Consider the following 13,200-nt stretch of genomic DNA (forward strand, 5'->3'; position numbering starts at 1 on the left):
ATTCACTCATCTGCTGATGGACATTTGGGATGTTTTGCTTTATGGCTATTATGAATAATGTTGTTAAAAATATTTATGTACAAGTTTTTCTGTTTATCTATGTTGTCATTTCTCTGCGGTATATACCTAGGGGTGACATTGCTGGGTCATAAGGAGACTTTAACCTTTTGAGAAATTGACAGACTGTATTACAAAGTGGCTGCACCATTTTACATACCCAGCAACAATGTATGAGGCATTAAATTTCTCCACATCCTCAATTAATTTTTGTCATTTATGATTAGTGATAATTGGTGATGCTTATTGATGACTATTGGTAGTTAATGGTGATAATTATTGGTGAATAATAACATATATTATTGCTGATCATAACCATCCTACTGGGTGGGAAGTGGTATTTTGTGGGTTTTATTTCTATTTTCCTGGTGGCTAATGCTGCTGAGCATCTTTTCATATGTTTATTGGCCATTTATATATCTCATCTGGAGAAACGCCCAGTCATAATCCTTTGGCTATTTTTAATTGAATCGTTTGTTATTTTACTGAGTTGTAAGAGTTCTTTATATATTTAGATACAAGTCACTTAGATAAATGATTTACAAACATTTACTCTCATTCTTTAGGTTGTCTTTTCACTTTCTTGATGGTTTTATTTGAAGCACAAAAGTTTTTAATTTTGATGAATTCCAATTTATCTACTTTTTCTTTTGCCACTTGTGTTTTGGTGTCATATCTAAGAGGACTTTTCAAGGTCAGGAAAATTTATTCCTGTGTTTTCGTCTACGGATTTTTTAGTTTTAGCTTGTACATCTATGTGTATTTTTCCCTCAGTTTTGTGGATGGTGTGAAGTATCGCTCCAACTTCATTCTTTTGCATGTGGCTATCCAGTTGCTCAACATCATTTGTTGGAAAGACTAATCTTTCCCCAATTTAATTGTCTTAAAACCCTTGTAGAAAATCAACTGACTGTAAATATAAGGGTTTATTTCTGGACTCTCAACTTTATTCTGTTGATCATATGCCCATCCTTATGCCAGTAAACTCTCCAAACTGATTAATGTAACTGCAGTGAGTTGAATTTAGGAAGTGTGAGTCTTCTGGCTTTGCTCCTCTTTTTCAAAATTGTTTTAGCTATTCTGGGTCCTCTGAATTTTTATATGAATGTTAGGATTCTCTTGTCAATTTTTACTAAGAAGCCAGCTGGTGTTTCGATAGGGATCATGCTGAATCTGTGTATCAGTTGGGAAGTATTGCCATCTTAACAATATAAAGTCTTCCAATCTACCAACTAGGAATATCTTACCATTCATTTAAATCTTTTTAATTTCTTTCACAATGTTTTGTAGTTTTCAGAGTATAAGTTTCACACTTATCTTCTTAAATTTGTTCCTAAGTAATTTATTTTATTTTTATTTATTTTATTTTTTTTTTAATTTATTTTATTTTTGTGTGTGTGCTAGGCGGGCCCCTCACTGTTGTGGCCTCTCCTGTTGCGGAGCACAGGCTCCGGATGCGCAGGCCCAGCGGCCATGGATCACGGGCCCAGCCGCTCCGCGGCATGTGGGATCCTCCCGGACCGGGGCACGAACCTGTGTCCCCTGCATCGGCAGGCGGATTCCCAACCACTGCGCCACCAGGGAAGCCCAAGTAATTTATTTTATTGATGTTATTTTAAATCAAATTGTTTTCTTAATTCTATTTTCAGATTGTTCATTGTGTATAGAAATGTAACTGATTTTTGTATATTGATCTTATATTCTATAAGTTTAATGAAATCATTTATTAGTTCTAATTATCTTTTGGTGGTTTCCCAAGGATTTTTATACAAAAAACATGTCATCTGCTAATAGAGATAGTTTTACTTCTTTCCAATCTGGATGGCTGTTACCCCACCCATTTCCTTGCCTAATTGCCCTGGCTTGAACATCTCAGTACAACGTTGAACAGAAACGTTAAGAGTGGACATCCTTGATTTGTTCCTGACCTTAGCGAAGAATTCTTTAAATATGATGTTAACTAGCTATGTGTTTTTCGTAGACACCCTTTACCAGGTTAAGTTTGCTTTCGCTCTTAGTTTGTTGGGTGTTTTATAATGAAAGGGTTTGGCTTTTTTTTTTTTACCATCTATTGCGATTCTCATGTGATCAGTGTCCTTTATTCTATTGATATGGTGTATTGTATTGACTGATTTTCATATGTTGAACCAGTCTTACATTCATGAGATAAATCCTCCTTGGCTATAGTGTATAATTCTTTCATGTGTTTTTGGTTTCAGTTTGCTAGTATTTTGTTGAGGACTTTTTTTGTGTGTATTCATAAGGGATATTGGTCTGTGCTTATGTCGTTGTCTGTATTTGGTATCAGGATAATACTGGCCGCACAGAAAGAGTTGGGAAGCGTTCCTTCCTCTTCTATATTTTTGGAAGAGTTTGTGAGGACTGATATTAATTCTTCTTTAAATGTTTGGTAGGATTCACCAGTTAAGCCATCTGAGCCTAGACTTTTCTTTGTGAAAAGTTTTAAAAATAATTTCATTTTGTAATAGTTTTAGATTTATAGAAAAATTGCAAAGATATTTCAGAGTTTCAGTATGTCCCATACCCAGTTTCTCCTATTAGTATCATTTTGCATCAGTATGGTATATTTGTGACAATTAGTGAACCAATATTGATACATTATTATTAACTAAAGTCCATTTTTTATTCTGTTCCAGGATCCTTTCTAGGATATTACGTTACATTTAGTAGTCATGTCTCCTAAAGCTTGACAGTTCTGATGAGTACTGATCAAGTATTTTTTAGATTCAGGTATTGTTCTTCAACTAGGACTGAGCTAATGTTTTTCTCATGATTAGATTAGAGTTATGGGTTTTGGGGAGGAAGACCACAGAGATAAAGTCCCATTCTTATCACATCATATCAAAGATACATACTATCACCATGACTGATCTCTGTTGATGTTGACCTTGATCACCTGGCTAAGGGTGTGTCTGCCAGACTTCTCCACTGTAAAGTGACTCAGCTTTACTCTTTTTACCCCATTCCATACCGTGATCTTTGCAAGGAAGTCACCATGTTCATCTCACACTTAAGGAGTGTGCAGTTACACTCCACCTACTCAAGGGCAAACTACCTACATAAATTATTTGGAATTCTTCTGCATGGGAGAACATCAATTCTCCTCCATTTATTTATTCATTCAATAACTTGTTTATATCAGTATGGGTTCATTGATATTTATTTTATATACCCGTTTATCATAAAAGATTATTTTATTGCTCAAATTGTTCCTGTTTTGATCATGGGAGCTGTCTCTGGTGGCTCTAGTATCCCTCTGACATACTCTCATCATTGTAGTGTTTTGTGTGTGTGTGTGTGTTTGTGTATTTGAACAAATCCTTACATTCTGGCACTACAAGAAACTCCAGGCTCAGTTTGTGTATCTCCTGTCCCAGTCCGAGAATTGGCCAATTCTCCAAAACTCCCTGGTTCGGTTAACTGGAACACTGTATTGGAAAGCAAGATCTGGGCACTACATGTGCTTGTTGCAGACAGGACATTTAACCATCTAGTGTGAAATTTTTTAATTACTAATGCAATCTTTCTGCTTGTTACCGGTCTAACTCAGATTTTATATTTCTTCTTAATCAGTTTTGACAGTTTATCCCTTTCCAGGAGTTTTCCACTTCACCTGAATTATCCAGTTTGTTGGCCTACAGATGTTCATAGTGTACCCTTAGAAGCCTTTTTATCTTGAGAAGATCAGTAATAATATTGCCTCTTTCATTCCTGATTTTAGTGATTGAATCTTCTCTCTTTTATTCTTGGTCAGTTGAGCTATTTTGCCAATTTTGTGGATGTTTCAAAGAACCAGCTTATGTTGATTTTCTATGCTGTTTCTCTGTTCTCTATTGCATTAATTTCTCCTCTAGTCTCTATTATTTCCTTCATTTTCTGCACGCTCTATGCTTGGTTTCTTTCTCACACCACCCCATCCACCTAATCCTGTTATTATCTTCAATATGTACTCATAATCCAATCACTTCTTACCATATCCACTGCCACCTCTTGATCTGAGCCATCATCATCTCTCACCAGGTATGGTAATAACCTACTTACTAGTCTTCCTGTGTCTACAGGTGTCTATCTATAATCTAGTTTTAACACAGCAGCGGAATTATCAGTTTAAAAGCAGATCCTTTTAGCTCAAATCACTTAACTCCTCTGTGGAAAACCATTCAATGGTTTTCCATCTCTCTAAGAGTAGAAGTCAAAGAGTTTCAGTGCTAATGGTGCATATTACAATCAATTGTGGGCTTAAAAATAGATACATCAAGCTGAGCCTCAAAGAAATTCTGATTTATAGGTCTGATGGGGGTCAGTAGTGGAGTGGCACTCAGGGATATATAAATATATTTTTTAAGATCTACAGGTGATTCTAAAGGACCGGCTAGATTGACAACCACTGTGTTAAAGTGGATATGGAGGAGGAAAATAATCCTAGATATACAGGAGTTGCTGTTACTAATATGAATGCATAATATATTGCTAATCATTCTTTATTTTACGTATCAACAAACAATAACTGCTAACGTTTGTTGAAGTCTGGTAAGTAACAGGCAGTGGGGTATTTAGAACATATTAACTCATTTAGTACTATAAACCTTATAAAGTAGGCCCTACCATATTTTATAGATTCTAAGACATACTTTGTTTTCACATTTTAAAATCTCTGAAGTCTGATGTGTCTTATAATCAATGAAATTGTACAATCACTACTGGCCAGATGGCAGTTATGATATAGTTGTCATTACCTGCACAGACACAAACTTGATTACTCTAGTCAATGGTACTATGTGAAATAAACAAAACTTTTTTTCCTAAGTCAAAGTGATTTATGAAAAACTGGACTATGAACGTGAACAAGTTTTGGTAATACCTTACCCAATTTATTTTGCTTTTACTTTCTGTTCAATGTATATCTATGTTGATATACAATAAAATCTATAAGTAATTCTGTAAGAGTCCTTCGAATAGTATAAAACAAATATTCTTAGTGGCAAGAGAGCCATAGTTAACTGGCACTGTTTTTTCTTTCTAAGTGGTACATCAAATGATTGATTTGTGTCATAATATTACAGAAAATGTTAAGGAAAAATAAGTTGATACTAAGGCCATTAACTGCCAAGATAGACATTTATTTGAGCTCATTATTTAATAATGATATTTAAAACTTCTTGCTTTTTTGACAAAGGAACATGTTTTATGGAAAGCTTTATCTAGATATTGCAATTTTGACCATTAAAAATAAAATACAGATTCTTAAATAACTAAGAAATTGTACAAGAAGTTTCATACAGTACCTAAATTAATTAATTTTAATTTTTCCACCCAAAGTAACATTTTCTCATTACTCTCTTCACTCTGTGCCCACTCTCCTCTCTCTAAATAAGTTGGGTGTATTTCTAAAGAGGTACAGTAACTTACTTTGTAAACAATGATACATTACATTAATAATATTTAGAGAACCTATTTACCACAAATTTAGACTCTCAGAGATGATTTTATCATAAATTGTTGACTCATGACATTTCCTTAGTAAAGTATAACTTAATGATATTAATTCTTTTCTGTTTTTCTGTGCCCATGAAACAGAAGAAAGAGTTAATCTGTTTGCCTTAAGAAAAGTAGTTTGTCACTCAGAGCTACTATTTATGGGTTTTAGTTTATTATTTTTAACTCAAATTTCAGATTGATTATGTTACATTCAAATTCAGGTTTTATGCTGCGTGACTGTGAAATGTGCAGGAAAATAGAGCATCATGAACACAAGATCAGTTACTCACTGGACATTGACTTATCCCAGACAATATTGTTCTTACTGATTTTTAAGAATTAGAGATACTATACTATGAAGTATAAGCAAATAATGTGGTAACGATCTATATTAACATATTTTTTATTCTTTAAAAAACTGTAAAGAGAATAAAAGAAATAAAAGTTCCTGGTACAGGAAATATAATCATTCAAATACACAAACCCACTAGTAATATGAAGTTGATTAATATAACCTTACCTTTGCTTATGGGATCTATTATTCTATAGATTTTCCAGTTAGATTTTAATGGAGGTATACTACATACCACCCAAAATATATAGGAATAAATGTTGTTAACTGAAAAAATTAACTTCTTATAACTATTAAGATATGCATGATATTTCCACTTATGTTAGTCAAATATAAGATTAAATACCTTTACTGCAAGGAGTAATTATAAAATGTTAATGGGTTTGTGCCTTTAACACCTATTAAAAACTCATATTTTAGTTTAAACATGAAAATTATTAAGTATGATGATGCTATTTAAAAAGTCTCCTTTTAATATATACCTGGCCCGGACAAATGTTTTTGTAATGTAATGACTATCTAAATTTCAAGGTGCCTTTGAATCTCAAGGTTTTCAAGACCTCTGTAACAAGCATAAGCTATAAAAATAAACTCGGGCTTCCCTGGTGGCGCAGTGGTTGGGAGTCCGCCTGCCGATGCAGGGGACGCGGGTTCGTGCCCCGGTCCGGGAAGATCCCACGTGCCGTGTAGCGGCGGGGCCCGTGAGCCATGGCCGCTGAGCCTGCACGTCCGGAGCCTGTGCTCCGCAGCGGGAGACGCCACAGCGGTGAGAGGCCCGCGTACCGAAAAATAAATAAATAAATAAACTCATCCTTCTCATATTTTATAATATTTCCACCGATCAATGTCCACTTATTGTTTCCATTAATTAGCACAGCATCCCCTCCACACACATGCACACGGAACTTTCATATTTTTAATAGGGTTATCACAGAAATGGGTTTCGAGCTCCCATACGAAGAGGTAACATTAAAATTAAGGTCTTTTATAGTTTCATTTTTGTGTTTTTAAGAGCCCCTGAATTCAAGGGGTAATTATTCAAAGGTATAACATTATTAATGGGTTTCTGATATTAAAATTATAACACAAAAAATGTACGTGTGTTTATGAGACCCAAACCTTCGAATATTAAAAACAAAAAAGCAATATGTCTGGTTTAATTAACACAATATATTTTTTAAATGTCTAAAGATTATTTTCATTTTAAAACAGTCCTCATATTTAGAAAAGCAAGTAATACAATTCCTATAACAAAATTACAGAAATACCAAGAAGGAAGAATCCTTTAAATAACCTTCATTTACTGTTAGATAAAACTGTCATTCTACTACTCATAGGGGTCCTCTGAGGTTTACAATAATTGATGTCTTAGTGCTTTGGAGAAAGTAACATCTCCATACAAAGAAAAAATATTGAGGTATTTTCCTTTGGGGAATATTAGTGTTTATCTAATAAGTTAAAACTGAATAAAGAGAGATAAAAACACATTTTTACCCCATTTACATAAAGTCTATAAATGGGATTATCATATTAGCTACAACTGTGTAGTTATAAGTCTTTGAGTCTCTAAAACCAAAAGGACAATCTTTTAATAATATAAAAACTATTAGCTAAAGAGATGTCTGGTAGTCATCAAAATAATATCATCTTTACTTTGGGCATCAACATATGAATGGTTTCTAAGACATTTAGAAATTTGTATTTAAAAGATTTAATAAAATTAAAAATGATAAAATTCCCCATAATATTTTTTTAACATGATATTGTAACATGACATGACCTCTCAACAGGACAGATTTTGTATTTTGGTAGAGGTAGGAAATTAAATGCAAATATTATTATATTCTTTAACAAAGATTCATTACCTGGAAGACTTGGAGGAGGACATTAAAAGGACATTAAATTGAGGATTATCAAGAGGACATAGTAACATTTAGAACCACCAATTAGAACTGGCCTAGAGGTCCCTAATCTAGTTCTCCCCTCCTTCCTATTTTTCCTCCATTCTCACATGTGCAACACATACTTAGATTTTGACTTCTAATCAAAAAATAAATTCATATTTGTATTTTAAAAATTAAAGTAATATCAGCTGGCCAGACCTTCCGATAATATGCAATAAACTACATACTACACTGAGGTGATATATTAACTAAAAGCAATTTGTCATTTTGAAAAGTGTGAAAGTTTCATAGTTAAATGAACAATTCCACTATTTTTCTCAAATATTTAATAGTTTCTAAACTTTAGTCATTACATATAAACATTCCTAGAGCTCTAGGAACCTCAAACTGAGAATAAGTTATATAGTATGACGCCTCTCTTCAGAGGAAACTGAATTCGATTAGACTGCTTACCCACCTAGTTAATGGCAGAGTTGTACATCGATGTTTTCACAATTCTATCTTTATCCAGTTACATTTTATAAACTTTAGAAATCAGATATTTAAACATTGCTAGTCATAATGAAGTGAGAACCCAGGCTCCCTGATTGAGCCTAACTTATTTTCTAATGATAAGAGGCATAAATAGTCACTTGCTCTACTCCATTATGGAATGTTTTCATACTGCCTGACTACCACTTGTTTTTTTCCTTCCTGAATCCATACTTTTACCTTAATAGATTGTCTAGCGCATGTGTAGAAGATTGTTTATCTCCACAAAGAATTCCACTTTCTGCAAAATATTTATATATTAATATTTTTTAAATTCCTTTTAAATTGGATTACATTTTATCATAGGACCATACCAAGTAAATTCTCACTGATGTTGCACTGCCCATGTATAGAAAATCAGAGAGGTGGAGAGAATTAGGGTAAGTAATTTATTTGCAGGGGAGTGTCAAGTTTGCAAATATATTATAGGTAGGCACTGGATGTTCGAAAATAGGAGAATAATTAAGAAGAACTCATGTCATTTACTAATTCTATAATTTGGAATATTCTGGATTGTTTTTAAATATAATCTTCTTATATGTGGAAAACAAGAAGGTAAGTAATTATATCTCTGCTATACATTGTTTCACAAAATTAAACGTATAAAAATATACTGGGAAATGTAACAGCAAAAAGAATGTTAATAATGCTAATATTAATAGTAATAGACGGACTTCCCTAGGGGCGCAGTGGTTAAGAATCCATCTGCCAATGCAGGGGACACGGCTTCGAGCCCTGGTCTGGGAAGATACCACATGTCACACAGCAGCTAAGCCCGTGCGCCACAACTACTGAGCCTGCACTCTAGAGCCCGCAAGCCACAACTACTGAAGCCTGTGCATCACAACTACGGAAGCCCGCGCACCGCAACGAAGAGTAACCCCCACTCGCCGCAACTAGAGAGAGCCCGTGTGCAGCAACGAAGACCCAATGAAGCCAAAAATAAACAAATACATTTATAAAAAATAAAAAGTAATAGAATATAATAATATTTAAAAAAACAAACGCTTTTTCATTATATGAGGTATAGAACAATAAATCTGCATACTTAGGATCCTCATATTATTATATTTCTTTGTTCCTTTCAATTAACTAATACTTACAAAGTTAGGAAACTATATTTGTATAATATATTTACATCATCAGCTGTTGTTCTGTAACAGTATTACTGTTTTCATCAATTTTAAGATTATAAGGGACATACATGATTAATTCTGATATAGAAATGTATCAAATTGAGGTGTAATTCAAACATACTTGGATTATCAGATACTCATGAAAAAGATCGGATTACCAAAAAAAAAAGAATTCTACAAGATACAAACCAAAAATTAATATTTATTGCTCAGAATATTCTTTTAAATTGTAAGTTATAAAAATGTTTTTATAGTATAACTACCTAAATTAAAGAGCTTGCAGATTTTTTAATCAACAAAACCACTATAAATTCTAACACTATTTTAAAAAAACTCTGCAACTAACCAATGCTTCTACAGATACTGGTTTAAAATGACAGTGGCAAATTTTGCTCTAAAGCTTAAAAAATACTAGATTGACTTGCTCAATCCTAATAAATGAAACTGATTTGAAAATCTCGATTTGAAAGGAGGATGTCAATTAAGGAATACTGATCCATATGTTTGCTTGAATCTTTAAACAAAAGATTAAGTAATATTACTGTTACCTCTCTCCGTCGAGAAGCCCAACATGTTTGCTTGATCTTCCACACCACAGCGGCCACCAGTAACAAGGATAAAAAGCAACTAGAAAATAAAACACAAATAATTTCTGCTTGAAACACTTGCAATGTGTCATGAAATGATAAAAGAATATGTAGAGGATTTAAAAATATATAGAAATAATCACTTTGCCTTGGTAAATATTCAAGCAAAACAGATAAATTAGAAGTTTGTAAAACATTCTCAAGTAAAAGCAAAGTACACAGGTAGAAAAATTATTTATATTCTTTAATATATATTATAGTCTATCTTTCAGATTTTCTCCGTCAGAAGGAATGTAACTTGATAATTCTGTTGGTTTTATACAGCAATAAATTTTTTTAGAATTGCTATTGAGTCGTAAAATCTGGCAATTTTATAAATTTAAATATCACACATTTATTCATTTTACCTTTATTAGCAACTATCTTATATCTGAGAATATGCCTGTAGTTCTCAACTGAAGGTGATTTAGCCCTCCCCCCCACCCCCCCACTGGGACACTTGACTATGTCTAGATAACATGTTTGATTACCACACTGGGAGAGAAGTGCAACCTGCATCTAGTGAGTGTAGCCAGGGATGCTGCTCAACATCCTGCAATGCACAGGACTGCCACCAATGACAAAGAATTATTCTGTCCAAAATGTCAGTCCTACAGAAGTTGAGAATCCCTTGTATATGCTAATGTTTAAATTAAGAAATAATTCAATTAAAATGTATATACATGTGGTCAATATGTATTAGGTACCATATGCGATAGACTATGTAACAGAGGACACTTTTTTAGCAGTAATTTGAGACTGACAAATCTCAAAATAACAAGATTTATGTGAATCTGGTTAACCAATCCCAACCATGCATTACTGTTTCTTTTCCCTTCCATTGCTCTGTGGTCAAAGATTATGCTATGAAAGGACCCAGAAGTGAGCAGAACAGTACCACTATAAATTCAGCGGTCATGACCACTACCAAAAACCTGGTCTTCACCCTTAACTGATAATCCTTGTACTCATCAATTGATTCACTCATAAGCAGTGTAAATGTTGACACTTTCTACTCTTGTCAAATCCTTAATATATATTTTCTCCTTGCCTCACTTAAAGAAATCTTAGAATATCTTTCAATGATGCTGACAATGACATCGATAATTCTAGCACCCATCCACTGAGTGCTGAACACATTCCAGATACCGTGCTAGATACATCACACTGATAACTGGGTTTAGTTTTATAGGAACATTTCCAGATAGGATATATTACTCTTATTTTAGAAAAGAAGAATCCAATGCTCAGAAAAGTTCAAAGTAAATTGCTTATAGTCACACAGGGAGTTAAGTGGTAGAGCCAAAATTCCAAACGAGCCACATAAGCCTCAGACTCTTTCCTTCCCACCTGTTGGGAACTCTGAACTCCGAGCTTGCACACTGTGTCCTAACAGTTGTTTTCCATATTCCCCAGGATCAATTACTGAGGTACCTTACTGCTTTTTACATAATTATCTTTCCCTCTAGTATTTATAGACTCATTCTATTTCATCTAAATTTAAATTTTCATAAGTGCTCAAGTCCCACATCTCCTAAAAAATAAAAAACAATAGCCCTATTTTAATTAACCCTGTAGCTTCCTCTAGTTTGTTGAGCAAGTGGTCCTTGTAGCCACTTCCATGTCAATTTTCTCAAAACTTAGTCTTATTTAACGTCTTATAATTTGGTATCCAATTTGTATACTAATAAAAATGTTAATATTAATAATTAATGTTTATATACTATGCAACATTTTAGTGGGTACCTCCTCATCATGACTTTCTAAAAATTAAATAAACTAGTCTTTTCTCTATCAACTGTCTTTTACTTCTCAGTTGACGATACCAACCATCCATCCTTTAAAACCCTTCTGAACACTTTATTTTCTTGGCTTCCTTCATCCTTCTTGACACACTATGGAGTCAATGAAAGTAGACTGCATTCCTGATTCCTTGTTTTAAATTATGGACATTCCATAATTTAAAGTCATGGAGAGTTTACGTAAATTGCCTAAGTTACAAAAGTCTTAAATTGCAAGTTCTCCCCTTTCTGTTGACTTCTTGTCTCACCATTACTTTCCAGGTAAAATGTAAAAACACATTCAATTTTATCATCCCTTAAATTCAGTCAGACACCGTATCTTGTCAACTGTTTCTCTCACAGTGTCTGCAGTAGTAGACAATAGTACACATACCAAAATTCATTTACATTTAATAATTAAACGTAACCTAAATACCAAAAAGTATTTTTATTTGACAATTTGTAATTCACAATATCCTCCCCCCAAAACAGTTACATGATCAAGATTCAGTTTAGGACAATGAAGACTTGTTTCTGATGGGATTAGCCTTCCTTGGGACCCATCGCCCCTTTCTTCCTTTACTTTTCTTCCTTCTGAAATGAGAGTATCTATTCTATGCCTATACCACCGTGGTATTTTGGAATCACATAATTTGCCTGGTTTCACAGGCTCACAGCTAGAGAGGAATTTTGCCTTGGGTTAACTTGTACCACAAATTTCACCCATATCTGATTTAGACGATATTCAGATGAGACTTCAGACTTTACGGTCGATTCTGGAATGAATTAAGCCTTTTGGGATTGCTGGGATGAAATAAATGTACTTTGCATGCAATAAGGACATGATTTAGGGGGCTAGAGGCAGAATGCTACAAATGTTCCTCCAAAAGTTGTATGTTGAAACCCTAACCTCCAATGTGATTATACTTAGAGATAGGAACTTTTGGATGTAACTAACGTTAAATGAGGTCATAATGGTAGAGCCCTGAGCCAGTAGAATTAGTGTCCTGATAAGAAGAAACACCAGAGAGCTTGTGCTCTCTCCCCAAGCACTTGTACCGAGAAAAGGCCACGTGAACACACACCTAGAAGGTGGTCATCTACAGTCCAAGAAGAAAGCTCTCACCAGAAGCCAACCATGCTGGCACTCAGATCTTAGACTTGCCAGTCTCCAAAACTGTGAGATTATAAACTTTCTGTTGTTAAAGTCACTCAGTCTGTGTTCGTTGTTTATGGCAGCCTGAGTGGACTAAGACGCTCCCCAGAGTCAAAAGGAAGAATAAGTTCCATGTTTGTTCTGGTCAGGGCCCTGGC

At 34.1% G+C, this 13,200-nt stretch overlaps 1 protein-coding gene across 2 annotated transcripts in view; it reads right to left on the reverse strand.

The window, feature by feature from the left end:
- Nucleotides 1–13,200, reverse strand: part of ATRNL1 (attractin like 1) — a 705,727-nt gene that overhangs the window by 368,784 nt on the left and 323,743 nt on the right. For both annotated transcript variants that reach the window (XM_059054362.2, XM_067024581.1), the window contains exon 26: nt 10,028–10,106. In XM_059054362.2, coding sequence (XP_058910345.1) covers nt 10,028–10,106 — 79 coding nt within the window. The remainder of the gene's footprint in view (nt 1–10,027; nt 10,107–13,200) is intronic.

Source organism: Kogia breviceps, chromosome 2 (genome assembly GCF_026419965.1).
Source record: "Kogia breviceps isolate mKogBre1 chromosome 2, mKogBre1 haplotype 1, whole genome shotgun sequence".
Lineage (NCBI taxonomy): Eukaryota > Metazoa > Chordata > Mammalia > Artiodactyla > Physeteridae > Kogia > Kogia breviceps.